We start from the raw sequence: 18,933 nt of genomic DNA, 5'->3' as shown, positions 1-18,933 counted from the left end.
ACTCCCACAGGGCGCCACACGCCACGCCGAGTCCAGTCATCACTCACAGAAACATCCCAAATTAACAATGGAACTTCGCGTCACTCTGCCAGCAGCGTCATCCAACACACCACCGGCATGGTTGCAAGAATAGCGCGGCGAGTCCAGGCAAAGTAGGAAGTTTCGATCAAGTGACTGGCAATATGCCCCTTCCGTGAACAGCCATAAACCCTGCCTGGAACCGCAACTCAGCGCTAGGAAGAGTGATAGCCGGACACGGCAGTGTGAGGCCGCGTGGTGTATCGCAACTGATGGCCCCACTGACCTGAGGGACCGCAGGGATTCACACCCTGGTCCCCTTCATTGACCTTATAGCTCTCACCACCATCTGACCTCACTGACCTCACAGTCGTGACCTGCCCTCATCTGACCGGGTTCTACTTATGTTGTGTGATATCTGCTACCAACTCTCGTGACCTCAACTGACCTCACTCAGGCCTTAACAATCCCCAATGATTGGGCACCAATCTGGTGACCTCGACCTACCTGACCCTTACTCTGGTGACCTCCAATGACCGGACGCAGACCCTCGTTACCTCCAGTGGCATGGCCCAGACTCTGGTGAATCCTCCCCATTTTTTTCCAAAGATGCATTCGAACGGTTTGCTGGGGTGGCTTAGGGTCCAGATCACTTACCAAGCATATCTTGTTAAAGGCACACTGAACCAACCTTCCAAGCTGTCCTGTTCTGGTGAATCGGACAATTTTGCCACATGGGACTGCGACGAATGTTGCATGCCGTACAATGCTATCACGTGCAAGCCCTCGGCCAGGTAGATTTTCTGTGATTAACTGCCAAATGGCCTTCTTATCAATCGGGCCAAAAATGTGCCCACCCTTGGACGTAAACTCAGTGCCAGTGGATCACGGGGCAGTATATTCCCTCTAAACAATGGGAGGGAGGGGCACAGCGATCTGATTCAGACCCTGTGACCCTCAGCACCCTGGTGACCTCCAATGACCTGAAAAAGACCTTGGTGGCCTTCAGTGACCTAGCTCAAGTACTGCTGACCTCCATTAACCTGACAAAGACCTCGGTGGCCTTCAGTGACCTATTTTAAGTCCTGTTGACCTCTACTGACCTGAAAAAGACCTCGGTGGCCTTCAGTGACCTAGTTCAAATCCTGATGACCTCCACTGACCTAAAACTCTGGTGGCCTTCAGTGACCTAGCTCAAGTCCTGTTGACCTCTACTGACCTGTCAAGGACCTCGGTGGCCTTCAGTGACCTAGCTCAAATCCTGATGACCTCCACTGACCTAATAACCTGGCAGCCTTCAACGGCCTAGCTCAAGTCCTGTTGACCTCTACTGACCTGACAGGGACCTCGGTAGCCTTCAGTGCCCCAGCTCAAATCCTGTTGACCTCTACTGACCTGACTAAGACCCTGGTGGCCTCCAGTGACCTAGCTTAAGTCCTGGTGACCTCCACTGACCTGACTGAGGCCCTGGTGACCTCCACTGACCTGACTAAGACCCTGGTGGCCTCCAGTGACCTAGCTTAAGTCCTGGTGACCTCCACTGACCTGGCTGAGACCCTGGTACTGCCCACGAAGCCGGTCCCCCGCGGCGATCTGGCGGAATTTCTTGAGGTCCACCACGTACAGCGCGCTGATGTGGTAACGGCGACCCTGCAGGTGGCTCCTCCAGTAGCCCTGGTTCCAGAACCTGCCGCGGGCGACAGAAGGTAAGCCAAACCACGTCACAGCGCATCCCGCATAGCGTGTCGCGTGCAGCCAATTCAGTGGCTGCATATCCAGCCAGACCTCAGTCAAATGCATACACCGGGCGTCTCAAGGACAGCATCTGCCTTTACACAGGGAGAGACATTTTACATGTCACAAGATGAAGAATGAATGAAGCTCCAGTAACTGCGATTGGGACCATATTTCAAACACAGCACGCATATGTGGCCCCCACGTGCCACCTCCACTAAAACAATGCAGCGTGTATGCGTGTGGGGGGGGGGGAGGGAAGGGGGGGGGGCAGGTAAATGCCATGATGGCACAGCTGTTGCGGGTGCCCACAGGCACCTCTCACCTGAATCCATCCATCTCCTTCCGGCTGTCGCAGAAGGGCGTGTAGCCGTAGGGTGCGCCCTCCAGGTCCAGGTCGCGCAGCTCCTTCAGGTCGGCCCGCACGATCTGCGCAGCGGCAGCGGAATCCCCGTTACCGTCGCCCGCTACTGACCATTGTTCTCAGTACTGTCAGTGGCTTACGGACGGCGATACGCCCAGTGCCATCATAACGTCGCGCGTCGAAGCTAACCAGAGAGGCTGAGGCATCGTTCCTAGAGCTCGTCACTGATGACAGGTTAGGCAGGCCTGGGATGATCGGTGTCACGGAGGATGGACAGTCGCGGAGGAGTGCGTACCACCGCGTCCCTTACGCCAGCACAGAGCACTCGGTGACAAACGTCCCACATGACATGAAACACACAACTGGTCGCACGGATTTAGACCGCAGAGGACAATGAGGGCCCTTGATGCTCTCGAGAGCCGATCCCGAGCCCCTGCCGGGGGCACTTCACGCCCCCCCCCCCCCCCCCCAGACGGCCCGGTCGGCAGTCCCAGCCCCGACGAACCTGGTCGGCGTCGACGAAGATGATCTTCTTGACGTCAAGCGGGAAGAGCACGTCAAGGAAGAGGATCTTGTAGCCCCAGATGATGCGCTGCTTCTCGGTCTGCTGGTGCAGCCAGCGCGGCCACTTGTACTGCACCAGCTCGAACTCGAAGCCGTAGCGCTGCGCCATCAGCGGCAGCAGGTCCTGCGCCGGGGAGGGGCGTCAGCGCACGGCCGGTCGGGCCGTGAGGAGCCGGCCGGAGCCGGGCTGGACGGGACGTGCGCCGGAACACGGTCACCTTCCGTCGGGCGACGGGGGGACGAGCTGCACAGCTCACATCACAGCCATGCAACGCCGCATCCTCCTATCGCAGTTCACAGGACGCAGCGACATTGGACAAGTGTGGCATAAAGACCAGAGGCGGAAACAGCACACAAACGCATTCGCGAATGTGTACACAGTACGCATATCATGGAGACGTATTTCGTTGACTGGCTGCGAACGTTAGCTGTCCGGCGCATGCGCCAGAGTTCTAAGCTGGATACAAGCGTCAGCAGGTAGCCACAGTCGTCATTCATCTCCGCCGTCCGAGCAACAGCTGAGAGCGAGCCAACGCCACCAGCCGAGGCAGCCGAGGCAGCCGAGCCAGCACGCACCTTAAAAGTGGGCGAGAGGTAGTTCTTGAGGAACCAGAACTTGACGGGCGTTTTGGTATGCCGCAGTACGCCCAGCATCATAATGCGCATGAGCCGTTCGTACAAGTGCCCCGAAGCCAGCGAGAAGATGTTGAGCCTGTCTTCGCCGCCCGAGCTGCCGCCGCCGCCGGCCCCGAACGTGCTGCGAACGGACGGCAGCCTGAGGTGGGAGGAAGAGGGGGGGGGGTGGGGGGCGGTGGCGGGGTGACTGGGCATCGGGCAGGTGGCGGGGGGGGGGGGGGTGAGGGTGAGGCCGGGCGGGGGGTTGGGGGGGGGGGGACGAGACCGAGGGAGGATACCATCAGCGATATCACGGCGATCCACGAGGCGGAACTGAGGTGTGAACGTCCGATGTGGATCGACAGCGCCAGAAGGGCGAGTGTGGTAATGACTTCGCGGGGAACTGCCACAAGTTTCTCTTGTCGACGACAGCACCCGAAACTGCTCAACCGCGACCGACTCACGGGAACGAACAGAAAGATACCGTTGCCCCTTGGTATGATACAAAACGCCCCATGGCGTCATGCAGTAAATCATCCAGCAATGCCTGCTTTTGAGTGCCGTGATGAAACGAACCGGCTCGTGCTCCGTTTTACCAAATGCATTACAAAACAACAATCTGGCAACAGCAGCTTAAACCCATCACGACACCTCTCCCCAATGTCTGTCATGCCACAACACAACAGCGTATGGACTACCGTACAGTATGCAAAGCCGGACTGTATATGCAGGTGTCTAGACCCAGTGTCACTCGGATCCGGTTCACCCATGCACGTGCCCTGCGTCCGCGTGGCCAATTCTCCGGCGATGGCGGCGTGTTTGGTGTGGCTAGGCATGCCTGCCGGTCCTCCCCGTGGGCCGGGGTGCGGTGGGGGCGGGTGAGGGTGGCTACCTGTCCAGCACACCGGCCACCGACGGGTACAGACGGGCCCAGAGCCGGCCGAGGGCGGGGCCCAGCACGGGCGTCTCCCACACCAGCCTGCGTCACCGAACGGCACCGTCAGCCGCCGCCCAGTGGGGCAGCCCACCGTGGTGGCGGCCGCCACACGGACAGTGTAGAGCAGCGGTCCGAGTATGGCGAAGAGTGGCAGATCGGCGGATGGTGACAGGCGGATAGCAGCAGACGGATAGTGACCGGCGGATGGTGACAGGTGGATGTGACAGGTGGATAGTGACAGGCGGATAGTGATGGGCGGATAGTGACAGACAGGCGGATAGTGACAGATAGGTGGATAGCGACAGGCGGATAGTGATAGGCGGACAGTGACAGACAGGCGGGTAGTGACAGATAGGTGGATAGCAACAGGTGGAGAGTGATAGGCAGGCGAAGTGAAAGGCAGAGAGTGACAGGCGGACAGTGCTAATTGCTTTCCGCCATCGTTGTGGATCACGAATCATTCGCCCATTACAAGTCGCTTTTGGTTGGAGCTTCTTACAATAACCAAATTTACCACATCACAAAAACCGATGCCTAGCAAGCAATAATACGTAATGTGCGAATAAAGCACATACAGGCAACATATTCCAATTCTCCTTCATTTTCATGAGAAGTCAGATGGGTGACGCAGGCAGACCTGTCATTCACCGTATATTTACTTAGACGATTTTTGTCTGTGTTCTCGTTGAAAAACTGCGTGATCGTTCCGTGATGACGCGACTGAGTGAGTTTTGAGCCCGCCCCAAGGCAGATGGTCCATGGATAAACCACAGAGGTATCACCGTTTCACACATGTTTCCGAGAAAGACAGCTTCTTGAAGCAGGCCGATGACCACCCTTCTAAAAGTCGTCCCGACTGACAGGACAACGAAGGCAGGCAATGCAGACAGCAGCCTACAGTTCCGCACATCAGCAACGCCCGGTTGCGCCCCGAGTCTCGCCACCGCGTCGTTCCTGGCGCAGGAATCGTAAATAGCAACGCGCGCCCCGCACCGCCGCCAGCCGTCGGCGCGAGACCCATGCGCCTTCACGTCGCCAGGGCGTCTGACCTTTTGATGCTGCCCCAGATGCCGGACGACTCGTCCGTCTCGTCGCTGAGCAGGTCCAGCTGCTCCATGCCCGGCTTCTTGGCCACGCGCAGCTTGACCACGTGCGAGCGGAACGAGGAGATGACCACGCTGACGCCCGAGGCGCGCTCGGGCAGCTCCTGGCCGTCCAGACTGCCGCGGGCGCCAGCACGGCCGTCAGCGAAGCACCGCCGGCACACGCTCCCGGCAGGCGGGCCCGGCCACACACGACAGCAGCAGCGCGAGGTCAGTCCAACGCTGCGCGGACAGGTCGGCCACGATAGCGCTGTCGGACCGTGGCTGTCGGACAACTGCCGAACGACCGCGGCCTGGCAAAGACGACTGTGCTGACTACTCTGCACCGACATGATACCTACGGTGTTGATGGTATCGTTGCCAGCCAGCACGTAACCAGGATATGGCTTCCACGATACCATGCAGCAACGCGACAGTGTCGGGCCGAGGACCCGCTGGGACTGACCTGGGACAACGGCCGCGGGGGGTGGGACCACGGCCCATACCACAGCGACGATGACCTGACCACGGCCCATACCGCAGCGACACTGACCTGACCACGGCACGGACCACAGCGACACTGACCTGACCACGGCACGGACCACGGCGACACTGACCTGACCACGTTACATACCACAGCGACACTGACCTGACCACGACATACACCGCGGCGGCACTGACCAGATCACGTCACAGATCGCGGCGACACTGACCTGATCACGTCACAGATCGCGGCGACACTGACCTAACCACGGCACAGACCGCGGCGACACTGGCCTAACCACGCTACATACCACAGCGACACTGACCTGACCACGGCACAGACCGCGGCGACACTGACCTGATCAGATTGTAAATGTCGGCCGAGCGGCCCTGGCGGAGGCGCAACGTCCAGGCGCCGGGACTGGCCTTCAGCTGGAAGTAGCCGAGGTTGGCCATCACGATCGTGTCGACGACCACCGGGCGGCGGGCCGTGCCTAGGGTCACCTGCAGGCCGCGCGGCGGGCTGCCCGACGACTGCTCGAAACAGTGGCCCTCCAGCAGCAGGTGCTCCAGCTCGAAGTCGCTGCAACAGGCGGCGCCGCACTGACACACGCCATCGAGGGAAGGACCGGACCGGACGACTGCGGCGCCGAGCCGGCGCAGCGGCAGCGCACGCCCCGCAATAGCGCCAGGTCACCAGGTCGCCGCGACAGGAACACGGGCTAGGATGGCCGGGTGCTGCTCAAGCTCCCGCACCAGTTACCCGTATGTGCAAATGGACGCTGCCAATACAGGTAATGTTCCTATTTCGTGTACGCAAGTTGCCAAGCAGCCAACCTCCCTCGCCACTCGCGGGACAGTCCGCGGTCTCGGCAGAGTCCCCTCCCACCTGTGCACGCCGTGCTCCACGTCGTCCAGCTTAATGTTGTCCAGGTCGTACGGCGACACGACCGCCTCCACCATCCAGTTGTCGGGCACGTGGTAGTGCTGTGTCAGGATCGGCTCTCCGGGCACGCCGGCGAAGCGCGCCACGGGACCCTGCAGCTCGCCAGCCGCCGAGAACTGCGGCGCCGGCTCCAGCACCAGCCGGTAGTAGCTGAGGAACGAACGGGGCACTTCAGCAGACCGGACAGAGCGCCGCCGCAGCCAGCTGCTCTGAAGCGACGGCATGCACTACAACAGAATTCAGTGCGACGCATTCTTTTAGCTTCGTGTTGTGACAAATACACGGAAGGGTCGATACACCACAAGAATACACATGATTCTGCACTTTCCTCCAGTGGTGCCTAACGAACACAAGAGGTGCTTTTTTTGTTGTCCGGCCAAGCCCAGACATCAGATCATGGATCGTTCTGATCATCGATCTTTTACTGCAACCATCTTCTGGTCCAAAGGACAGTGACAGCGGTCACATTAAGCTCCCGCACCAGTTACCCGTATGTGCAAATGGACGCTGCCAACACAGGTAACGTTCCTATCTCGCGTACGCAAGTCGCCAAGCAGCCAACCTCCCTCATTCCCATACAAGTCGTCCACCCGCCGCGGCCCCACCAGGGGCTTCCCATGACGCGTCCCCCTCAGCCGTGACGCCCCGCTCGGGCGGCGGGCGGTCCGGCGGCGCACCTCTTCAGCGGCATGTCGCTGTGCTTCTCCTGGGCGTTGAGCACGAGCCGCACGTCGGCGTTGAGCACCTGGTGCAGCACGGCGAGCAGCGGGCCCAGCTGCTGCGCGCCGCGGCTCACCGGGTCACACACGGCCACCAGCTCGAACGCCGGCAGCGACCGGTCGGCCGGCGGCAGACGCACCACACTGGGGGCGCAGGCGGGCAAGCACGCGGTCACACGCGACCATCAGCTCGAAGGCCGGCCGCGACCGGTCGGCCAGCGGCAGACGCACCACACTGGGGGCGCAGGCGGCACGCAAGCGGTCACACGCGGCCATCAGCTCGAACGCAGGCCGAGGCCGGTCGGCCGGCGGCAGGCGCAACACGCTGGGGGCGCAGGCGGCACGCGGTTACACGCGGCCACCAAACCGTGCGCTGCTACCGAAGCGCTGCTGCGCTGTGCAGAGGCGCAGACCGCTACTGTAGTGTAACAGCACCGTGGCTGGATTGAATACGTACAGCTACAATCGACCACCGCGCGTTATCACTGGTGCTACGTAGATTACACGGACAAGTTGACTGCAAGAGCCATATTCGCCCACCTGTACCAGCAGCAGCGGACACATGTGACTCATGAAATTATGCATGGTTCCTGGCCACGGTTGAGCCCAGGTTTAATCTAGAGGCGATTCATCAGGAGACACAGGCATGACAACACAGACCGCGGATGAAGGCTAGCACAGGAATGACGATGGGCGGCCGACAGCCGGCCAGCGCGCACGCGAGGCGCGATACCTGTGCTTGTCCTCCAGCGACGGCATGGTCCATCGCTCCTTCTTGAGCGTGCGCGAGTTGAGCAGAGCCGAGGCCTTCATCATCACATCACTCAGGTCATCTGCAATGTTCGCACAGTTCAGTGGGTGACCCGTGTCGCTCCAACCAATGAAAGGCCCCGTTCTTAGTGATCCCACACGCAGACTGTGTCCGAAGTTCGCGGCTGAAGACCGCAACAGTCCTACTTTCAGTCACCACACTGCCGTTCAAGACAACACGCCAGCCCGGCGATCCTCAACAGCTCCGCGCACAAGGAGTCCGTAGCTCGACCGCTCGCCCTCTTACGACACGCTGCGTGGCCCTGCCGGCCTCCAATTAAACCTGACCCGGCGTGGCTTACTAGGCCCGCCGTCCCCACAGCGTGGCGGCGCCACCCAGCCTCGGCCGGCGCGTCGCCGACTCTCACCGACTGCCATCTCATCCATGACGCGCAGCAGCTTCGTCTCCAGCTGGCCGGCGTAGCTGTTGGAGGTGTACTTCTCGAGCAGGGCGAAGTCGTCCTCGCCGAACGCCTCGCCGGGCTCCAGCGGCCCCACCATCTGGCCGTTGACGACGAGCGCCCGCCGGCCGCCCGGCACGTGCAGCACGCGCCGCACGTACGTGGCCCACAGGTTGAGCGCGTCCGGGCCCAGGGACGCGAGGGCGGACGACAGCGCCGACGCGTCCTCCGCCTGTCGCGAGCAGGCGGCGTTCATAGTCGCTCCTAACTTTTACCATGTGTGCAGCGCCTGCTCCTACAGACCCGCCGGCATCCATTTTACACCACATATGGCGAGCCGCAACTGATTATGGCAAAACTGACAGCACCTTCAAGACCGGCCTAAGCAAACAGAAGTGGAGACAAGATAAAGCGAAACTTAAACGTGCAGACAAGAGTTAATGACATGTCACTCGCGATGCTTCAACCAGCACGCCGCTGTGCACGCCAAGAACAACAACCAAAACACAACTTCCACCCCAGGCAGTACACCCACTCGCGGCGACACCCACCGAGAGGGCCGCCTCCGGCTCCTTCTTGTCCCCGCTGAGCGCCAGCAGGTACTTGATGAGCGTCTCGCCCTGCAGCGCCTGCAGCGCCGCCAGCGCCCGCCGGTTGTGCGAGTTCTCGGCCGAGGGCGAGTGCGGGTTCGGCAGGAACGCCAGCCGCACCTCCCGCGAGCCCTTCTGTCGGCGGCGCGGGCGGCGCGGTAAGGCGGCGCCAGATGCGCACAGGGAGAGGGGCCGACTGGAGCTGACGGCCCGGTGGCTCAGCCGTACGCCGGCCAGTGGCCCAACAGCGGACACGGTCATCGTGACACAAATAATAGCTGGCATTACTGGATTTAAATGGCGTGTTCTTGGTACTGTGTTTGAACAGTTCCCGCATGTGTATATGTTTTGCTGAGTCACGCAAAAAGCGCAGCCAGCACAATTAAAAAATGTACAAAGGGCGCGTAACACGAAAAGCACAGAGATTCAGCACACTTCGTGGAGGCGACAAACCAACCAACAGCCCACAGGCGGGACGCTGCCATTCATGGTAGGTGCCTCCCACGTGCGGGACATGCCATCAGTCGGCGTGCGCGGCTGACGACAGCAGCCGGGCACACTTACCACCTGCAGCACGGCCTCCTGCATCAGCTGGCGGCCCTCGGCCGACTCCAGGTCGGCGGCCAGCCAGTAGGTGAGCGGCCGCATCCGGACGGAGGCCGGCCGGCTGACGTACTTCAGCCGGCCGCCGACAGAGGCGCTCATGTCGCGCGGCGTCAGCCGGCTGAACTCGGCCGCGTCCTCGGTCGACCGCGGCTCCCCGGAGAAGTCCACCAGCCGCTTCTCCGACTTCAGAATGCGGTCGTTCAGTCTGCGGACGCGCCACAGAGTGGTGCTGCGTGGGACGCGCGCCGGTGGCGGGGCGGGTGTCGCGCAGCTGGTCTACCGCGCGGGCTGTGCGCCGCAGGGCGCTCGTGCGTCGACTGAGCGCAGCTGCTTCGCGGGAGCAGGCGCGGTAGCGAGTGGGCTGCACGGGAAAAGCCACAGCACGGATCCAGAAGAGAAAGTTTGGACATGTGGCCATCAGGAGAAATGCACGACTGAATGCTGCAGGCTCTCAACACGGACCCGGTCTTAAGAGACTACGGCAGAAGTGCGTGGTCAATGGCCAGCAGGTTTTATCCGCGAAGGCAGCACCACCGCACTACAGTGGGCCGTACCTGCGCACGGCGGCTCTGACCTGGGCATGACGTTTGGCTGGGACACGATCCATTCGGCCACATCATCGCCGTCGGTCAGCTCCTGCCTGTAGACGGCCTTGGTGAACTGGTGCAACGCCTTCATCAGCTCCTGCAGCGCCGCCTCCTCCACCGTGTCGGCCGAGATCGAGCGCACGGGCAGCGGCGCACCGTTAAACAGCACCTGACACACGGAGATTACCAGTCACCGACTCACGCACTGATACTGGATCGGCATGTAGCGCATTCGCTTAGCTTCTCGGGCATTACAGCTGACTAAAAACCCGGATACTGTGCAGAGATCAGCAGCGCTTCACTCACTCCCCCAGGGCCTTCCCCAGGGCCTCACTGGGGAGGCGCTGGCACGCAGGCAGCAACAGGCACCGTCATCTAGACTTCACGCACCTGAACAAAAGCACTGTAATGATCCGATACTTGAGGCGCTGTTCTTCTCATTCACGTATCTGGACATCTCTCCTCGCACTCTTCCGTACCTGCGGCGCCTGCCCTCACACTCCTTCGCACCTGCGGCGCCTGCCCTCACACACCTCCGTACCTGCGACGCCTACCCTCACACTTCTCCGTACCTGCGGCGCCTGCCCTCCCATATTCCCCCATACCTGCGGCACCTACCCACACACACGCTCCTCCGTACCTGCGGCGCCTTCCCTCGCACTCCTCAGTACCTGCGGCGCCTGTCCTCACACTCCTCCGTACCTGCGGCGCCTGCCCTCACACTTCTCCGTACCTGCGGCGCCTGCCCTCCCATACTTCCCCCATACCTACGGCGCCTACCCACACACACACACTCCGCCGTACCTGCGGCGCCTTCCCTCGCACTCCTCCGCACCTGCGGCGCCTGCCCCCACACTCCTCCGCACCTGCGGCGCCTGCCCTCACACTCCTCCGTACCTGCGGCGCCTGCCCTCACACTCCTCCGTACCTGCGGCGCCTGCCCTCCCATATTCCCCCATACCTACGGCGCCTACCCACACACACACACTCCTCCGTACCTGCGGCGCCTTCCCTCGCACTCCTCCGTACCTGCGGCGCCTGCCCTCACACTCCTCCGTACCTGCGGCGCCTGCCCTCACGCTCCTTCGTACCTGCGGCGCCTTCCCTCACACTTCTCCGTACCTGCGGCGCCTGCCCTCACAGTCCTCCGTACCTGCGGCGCCTGCCCTCCCATATTCCCCCATACCTGCGGCGCCTAGCCACACACACACTCCTCCGTACCTGCGGCAGACACTCCTCCGTACCTGTGGCGTACCTGCGACGCCTGCTCTCACACTCCTCCGTATCTGCGGCGCCTGGCCTCACACTCCTCCGTACCTGCGGCGCCAGCCCTCCCACTCCTCTGTACCTGCGGCGCCTACCCTCACACACACTCCTCCGTACCTGCGGCGCCTGCCGGCGCCGAGCCGCGTCACGTAGTCACGAGCCAGCGTCCGGCCGGCGTCGTAGTCCGACATCTCGCCGAGCACGTCCGCCACGTCGGCGGCCGGGTACAGCTTCCCCAGCGTGCGCTTCACGTCCTCCACGCTCACGTCACCGCCCGATGAGGCTGCGTGAACCTGGCGGCGGGGCGTGGGCAGGCGTCACGGGCGCCGGGACCATCAGCGCCATCTAGTATCGGAGTTGTTAACTATGCGGTGGGAGAGCAGGGCGAGATCAACTGGTGGTTCCCTTGAAGTCTGCACCTTTACTTAATCTAGAGGCCCCAGGTCACATAATATAAGCCTGGACAGTAAACAAGCTAAAACGGAAGGTGGCCAAAGAAGCCATTTCGCCTGTACTGACTCACCTGAACTATGCTAAACACAGCAAGCTGAGCACGGGGATGGCTTGCAGTGACCAGCCCCCCAGTGTATGACCAGACACTGCTGATAACGATCTGTGTATAGCATGCGATATGCTAGAGTGATCGCAGCCAAGGCCCAAAGAGCATCAACGATATCGATGTATTTGCTGCAGTGCAAGCTGTGTCGGCTTTTGGACCTCCCTCGCCACCAGCCAGCCCACCGCGCCGAGGGCCCAGCAAGTCCCCTCGCCACCCCGTTACACGGCGCTCACGTCGACGAGGAAGCTGAGCGCCTTGAAGGGAGCGCGCGGCGCCTTCTCTTCGCGCAGCACGTAGTTGAAGGCCTCGGCCATGGCGACACCGGCGTCTTGCAGACCGGTGACGTCCGGGTCGGGGGTCACGGCCAGCACCAGGCCCAGCGTGAACGGCATCTGGTTGGTGAAGAGCGACTGCGCCAGCGTCAGCAGGTCCAGCGACGAGCGCCGGCTGGGGTCCAGCACCAGCACCTGAGGGGGGGGGGGGGGACAGAGTTCAGCGCAGCCCGACTGCCGCCAGGGGGCGGGGTGTCACGTGTACCGCGGTCTGCCCTCTGCAAGTCCTGACCGATGGTGTGGCAGCCTGTGAGCACGATCACACGGCTTCAGCACAACTTGGACTGGAGTTTACAGACCAGCATAGTCGGGAGCAAGCCCAACCGCTATCGTCATTCATTCAAAGGTTTCTCTATGGCGTCACTCCACGTTTCAATCCTTTGAACCACAGCCTCAGACCCAGCCCCGGCCTCATACCTAGTCGCAGCTCCGGTCCCAGTCCCTGATCTAACCCCAGCTACAGCCCATCCCGGTCCCGGCTTCTGCCGCAGTCCCAGTCCCAGCTTCAGCCCTAGCTCCAGCTCATGCTCCAGCTCGTCCCAGCCCCAGCTGCAACCCTGGTCCCAGCTCCGGCCCCAGCAGTCCCAGTCCCAGCTCCAGCTATAGTTCCCGCCCTAGCCCCAGTCCAAGCCCCAGCCCAGCTTCAGCTTCAGCTCCAGCCCAGCCCAACCCAGCCCAGCCCAGCCCAGCCCAGCCCAGCTCCAGCTCTAGCCCAGCCCAGCCCAGCCCAGCCCAGCCCAGCCCAGCCCAGCCCAGCCCAGCCCAGCCCAGCCCCAGCCTAGCCCGGTGCCCAGGGTGGGCCTGCCCTCCCCTGCACCCACCAGGTGGTACATGTTCTTGCGGACCGTGCGCAGCATGCCCGGGTAGGTGGGCCGCAGCAGCTCCGTCACGTGCGACGGCCACTTGGCGTACTGCCGGTCACGCTCGATGTCGTTGATCCAGTTGACGGCCGTGTCGCGGAAGTCGACGGCGAAGCCCTCCGAGGCCGCGGTCAGATCCAGCCGCAGCAGGTCGTCGAAAGCAGACTTGGGGATGCCTGACGTAAGGGGAGGCGTTAGGTCCCAGCGCGTCGTCAAAACGTTCTATGACCGACGGAAGAATGTCTGGAGTCAGACACGAGGTAAGTTTCAGTCAGGCTATCACACCATACACCTGAGCTTCTGGAGACTCGCAACACAGACCTGAACCTCACCAAAGCTAGCCCACGTGTCCCGAGTGGACTTACCAAGATGAAATAGGCCTTCCATGACCTTCTGCTCCTCGCGCAGATGCTCGAACAGTGTGAAGATGTCCGTGGTTTCCATGTCGAAGAACATGCCGTTGGCGAATAGGGCCGAATCGGCGTATTCTAGGTTAAGCGACTTGGTATATCAGGTTATGGTTGTTCTTAATTTCGGTCTTCAGAGCTTTCTCCACTTTGGTCTTGATTAGGGTTCTAGGCCTGAAATAACAGAAGAACGTCCTCAACCTAAGGCTTGCAGCCCATAGGGTATGTGAAATACTTCTGATTTTGTGCTGGAGTTCAGTCTAACCATTCGTCGTGTTCTCACTCCTATTGCAAGGCGATTATTGGGGGGATAAATAAAGTGAAGGTGAAAGGGCTCAGGGCAAATCATTACTGACGACACCAGGCATCCAACAGTCACATAGGTCGAAGATCACAATCGTATTCAAGCAAATTCAAATCACAATTCATTCAAACAGAGGCAACACACACTTCACGAACAAAATTTAATTCGATGGGTACAAGCCAACATGTTTACGCATAATTAAATAGAAATAGAAGTGAGTAGGACTAAGCTCAAAGTCAAAGTAAACAAAAAAAAAAAACTAAGCGCGCTGTGCGGGACGAACACAAATAACAGTCGACTGCGCCTGGGGCAAAACATGGAATACAATGAGCGAACACCAGACACTCATTTCCGAAAAAAACGAGCTGATAAAAAATCAGGTCTCAAAACACGGCACTGGCCAACGGCGGGGATGCGCGGGCGCCTCCAACACTAACCATAGAGGGGAAGTTCTGCGCCAGGCCGGTCATCAGGCGCAGCGCCTCCTCGGGCGGCGCCTGGGCCACGCGCTGCGCCGCCTGCAGACTGAGGTCCTGCAGCTGCCACACCTTCAGCGGCGCCATGTCGGCACTTGACGCCACCAGATGACGCTGGAAGGCGCTCAGGTTGGCCGACAGCTCCGGGTGCAGCTCCCTGGCGGCGGCCGGCGGCGGGTAGGGAGTGGTCCGCGCGTGCCGTGTGTGAGGTGGGCAGCACACACCAGACTGCCACCGACGGCGCATAGGGGAGCAGGGGCGCTGGCGGAAGTCCGGGGATCACTCGAAAGCCGACCAGCTTCGCGCAGTCGCGGCCATCTACCAGCCATCGCCACCAACAGCCGCCGTGATCGAGGGCAAGGATTAACCGACATTCACCTCGCCAACCACCCAGCCAGGGCAAGACTTCCTCCAGACAGTGGCCAAGCCAAACGGAGCCTTGCGCGGCCATTCAAACCAGACGACAGACCGTCAGACAACTCATTCACAGCTGTTACGCTCGCTTGAACAGTCAGGTGGCGAAGTACACAGGAAGGCCAGACAGCATGGAGGGTCAGAAAACAGCAACCCACGGCAGCCAGAAGAAATGGTACGCGGCCGTCAAATCCGCTCCCGCCCACCTCAGCCGCGAGAAGACGAATCCCTCGACGTCGTCGTGCTGGTCCTGTAGCTCGGCGTCGCCCGAGCCCTCGTCCTTGACCTTGGTGTCGTCCTGCGCCTTGTACTCGGTCGACTTGATGGCCAGCTCCACGCCGTAGCCGGACAGACGCACTTTGGAAGCCGCCGGCTCCTGGAAAGGGGGGAGTGAGGGGTCACCGACGCAGAGGTCAGCCCCTCCCCCCGGCATCAGCGCATCGGTCAGCCCCCCCCCCCCCCCCCGTCAGCAGGGGCTGTCAGGGGCGAAAAAATGCAGCAGCGGAAATGCCGAGTTATCCTCGAATGTCTCCCAGTGTATGCTTCGCGTGTGATTCGCATATGAAGACCCATGTCTGCCCAACAGAAGCGGCAGCTCACGGGCTGACGCAATGAACTGAACGGACATTCCACAATAAGCAACTAAGCAGCTGTCCAGCCACAACCAACACCTCTAAGAACAATGGATGTAAACCATTTCTGTAAACCGGCAGTTCGACAGAGGCGCACCGACCTTGACACACTGCCGCAGCACGTAGTCGATCCGTTTCGCCTCGGCCAGCGTCTTCAGCTCCCGGTGCAGGCGGCAGAGTGGCTCCGTGCCCAGCTCGCCGTACAGGATGGCCGTGGCTGGCGCCGGGCCCTCCTTGTAGTGATGGTCGACGGGGTACGTCTCGGGCGGCGGCTGGCTGGCGGCGGCCGCGGCCGCCTCCGCCAGCTCGCCGGCCCCGCACAGCAGCCGCTCGCCCAGCTGGACGAACGCGGCGCAGTCGGGCCGCTCCAGCTGGGAGGCCAGCTGCTGCGACAGCGCCGCGCGCGGCGAGTGGCGGCGCAGCGACAGCGAGAGCCGCAGCAGGCCCAGCTGGGCCTCGCTGAGGTAGCGGCCGGCCAGCGTCAGCAGCCGCTCGTAGCGCTGGCGGTCCGACAGCGCTGCCGAAGGCCAGGCGCTGGTTAGACCACAGAGGACTCGGGGGTTGCCGCGGCACAGCGACATCCGCAGGCACGGAAGTCCAAGGCACCATATGGCGCAGGGTGGCTAAGACAGCATAAAAGAACAGATGACACAGCCAGCCAGATGGCATGTGGCCAGATGGCACAGGGAGATCAGATGGTGTAAGGGGGTCATGGTGGCAGAACAGAGTCAGCAGGCACTGAGCAGTCAGGCATCAGAGGGCATGGGGAAGTCAGACAGCACAGGAAGTCAAGCAACAGAGGATGACAGAAAGGGGAAATGGGACATACTTGCCAAACAGCACAGGAGTGGAGTGGACAGGGGGGATGACAACAACTGCACAAGGTCTGACAGTGAGGGGACAGGATGGTCTGCAGGCAAGGCCATTTGATGTCACTGCCAGCCTGATGGTCTGGTGCTCTGGCCACAGAGAGTTCAGGAGAGTGGATTGGTTCTTCCACTCCTTTTCACTGCATCCATCCATTCATTGACAAACACAGCCAAGTCTAGACATAATGGTATGCCAGAAAATGTATTGTGAAAGGGTGGCATTGACTGGTCTCCTGGTTATCAAACCATAATAGAAAATCATAACTTGCTTAGCTGACCAAATGCTTTGCAAAAGGCACCACCAGTCCAGCAGATATGACTCATCAGCATGGAGCTGAGAATGATGATTTGAACTGCATGGCCTACAGTGTTAGTGTGGTTTTACATATGAACTCCCATTGCTCCAGTGCTGCTAGCATCACAAAGACAATGTTACAGCCTTAAAGATGTGCAATGGCACAACATCACCATATCATCACCCCTATCCTGGCCTTGTAAAACCAACCCATGGACATAGCTGACAGCTAGATATGGCAGATGCAACACAATTGCACTTGATAAGATAGAGGGGATCACACAGGAGCAATAAAAGGAATGGCAGACACTCTACAAAAGTTAAGTGAACTGATTAAAGATCACATAAGTTATCTTACACTGCACATGTTCAAGTGTTCTTTCACACCCTTCTTTAAAGAGTGTACATTAAGTGTACATGCAGTCCCCTCAAAGCACCTTCTGGTGCTTCTGTTCAAACATTGACTTACCTGCATCAAACTGATTTGAGCAAGTCTCATCCACAAAGTCCCAGAAGTATTCACTGTTCTCTTCGCTCAAATACTCGCTGACCTCGTGAATAAGGGGTGTTTGCTTCCATTTGGCATCTAGATTGGTTGTCACATACTTGTTCCGAATATTCTGCTCAGCTTTTGCGCAGGCACACAGCACAGCACAGGACCAAACCAAGGTCCAAATCATATTGCTGAAAGACAGGTTTGAAATGACCACCAAATGAAGAAGTCAGTGATATCTGATGGCAAAAGCTTAAGTGAACACACAGCAGGTAGATAGATGCAGATGTAAAGATGTATAGCATGTGTTACAGCTACAGTTAGGCCGTGCAGTCTGTGAATACGGGTCAAGTGGTCAAAGCATGACATACTAAGTATGTCATGCCGGACAGTACACCAGTCACAGATATTATCGAACAACCTATGAAGCAGCAATCTGTGAATCTGAATTGATATCAATGGCTTAGCCACCACCAACAGCATAAATACACCACTCAACACCCAACACACTGCTGCTGGAAAAATGAACATTACAATGCACAGGGATCCATACACCCTCTGGTTTTGACTGAGGTCATGCAGAGTGACTTCTTCTGCCAGGTCTGCCAATGAGCAGGTTGAGCATGACCAAATGCTGAGAGTTGCTGATTGGCACAAGTCATGATGCCTAAAAGTGGTGAGCATCCTAATAATAAGCTATGAAACAGTTTAACAGCCAAATGCCCATTATGAATCCCACACTTTGGCACATCCTGGCCCCAAAAATGTGTGACAAAGGGCAGGCAAAAGGAGTATTGGGTGTGGGTATATCCCACCATAGCCAGTCATCTCTTTGAATCCTTTAGACTAAAATGACTTGCACTTGCCAAAGGTGGTTTGATGACACAAATAAATGAGTCAGTTCTTGGAGCTTTCCTCTGCAGCAAATTCTGGGCAGGTACAAAAAATACAGGCACCAGCTAACAGTCTATATTGCCAACCAACACAGTAGTCCACAGAATTGGTATCTGCAGGTCTTGGCTATTAAACAAATATACAATAAGTATGCAAGCAGTCATGGAGCAGTTCCTTTGAACAACACCATCACCATCGATCTAATGAATGCAGCAATATAGCAGCAATAAATCACACACGCAAACAGATGAAGTAAGTGCTTCACATCATCTTACTGCGCAGAAAGTAACATAGATTATTGACACAGAATCCGATGGTGCAATCATAAAAGTATGCCGACTTGGGGGGGGGGGGTTAGGGCATATCGGCTGCTGTAGGTCATGCAGCGCCGATTTAAAACGCTCTACACCAGCCAGAAAGTAGCTACTTACGTCAATAAATGATCAAGTACAGACACAGAATCCACGGAATATGAAGACAAATGCTGTGAACTAAGGCCTATGTGTATCCCACCCCATAAGCCCCCCGACCGGCTGGTCAGGCATTAATCCTTCAGCACTGCCACATCAACATACCCAAATACACTGCAATTTATGTTCACGAAACAAGAGCGCCATTTATGTAAATATATCAAAAAGGCCGGCCAATCAGAGAGAAGAACGTACGAAGGGCACGA

General features: G+C 59.2%; 1 protein-coding gene across 1 annotated transcript in view; it reads right to left on the bottom strand.

The window, feature by feature from the left end:
* The window catches only part of Uggt (UDP-glucose-glycoprotein glucosyltransferase), a 30,451-nt gene extending 11,631 nt beyond the window's left edge, over window positions 1–18,820 (bottom strand). The window contains 23 exon segments of the mRNA XM_037219459.1: window positions 1,564–1,705; window positions 2,078–2,181; window positions 2,622–2,804; window positions 3,257–3,437; window positions 5,282–5,452; window positions 6,156–6,380; window positions 6,687–6,893; window positions 7,421–7,606; window positions 8,196–8,295; window positions 8,641–8,905; window positions 9,225–9,398; window positions 9,828–10,074; window positions 10,444–10,625; window positions 11,818–12,015; window positions 12,515–12,748; window positions 13,435–13,649; window positions 13,839–13,983; window positions 13,985–14,052; window positions 14,621–14,817; window positions 15,281–15,450; window positions 15,808–16,223; window positions 17,340–17,554; window positions 18,689–18,820. Coding sequence (XP_037075354.1) covers window positions 1,564–1,705; window positions 2,078–2,181; window positions 2,622–2,804; window positions 3,257–3,437; window positions 5,282–5,452; window positions 6,156–6,380; window positions 6,687–6,893; window positions 7,421–7,606; window positions 8,196–8,295; window positions 8,641–8,905; window positions 9,225–9,398; window positions 9,828–10,074; window positions 10,444–10,625; window positions 11,818–12,015; window positions 12,515–12,748; window positions 13,435–13,649; window positions 13,839–13,983; window positions 13,985–14,052; window positions 14,621–14,817; window positions 15,281–15,450; window positions 15,808–16,223; window positions 17,340–17,550 — 4,221 coding nt within the window. The 5' untranslated portion in view covers window positions 17,551–17,554; window positions 18,689–18,820.
* Window positions 18,821–18,933: the final 113 nt, after the last annotated feature.

This window comes from Pollicipes pollicipes, unplaced genomic scaffold (assembly GCF_011947565.3).
Source record: "Pollicipes pollicipes isolate AB1234 unplaced genomic scaffold, Ppol_2.1 Scaffold_4295;HRSCAF=5057_pilon_pilon_pilon, whole genome shotgun sequence".
In the NCBI taxonomy this organism is placed as follows: Eukaryota; Metazoa; Arthropoda; class Thecostraca; order Pollicipedomorpha; family Pollicipedidae; genus Pollicipes; species Pollicipes pollicipes.
Note: the sequence above shows the minus strand (reverse complement) of the source record. Positions and strands in the feature narration are given on the sequence as shown.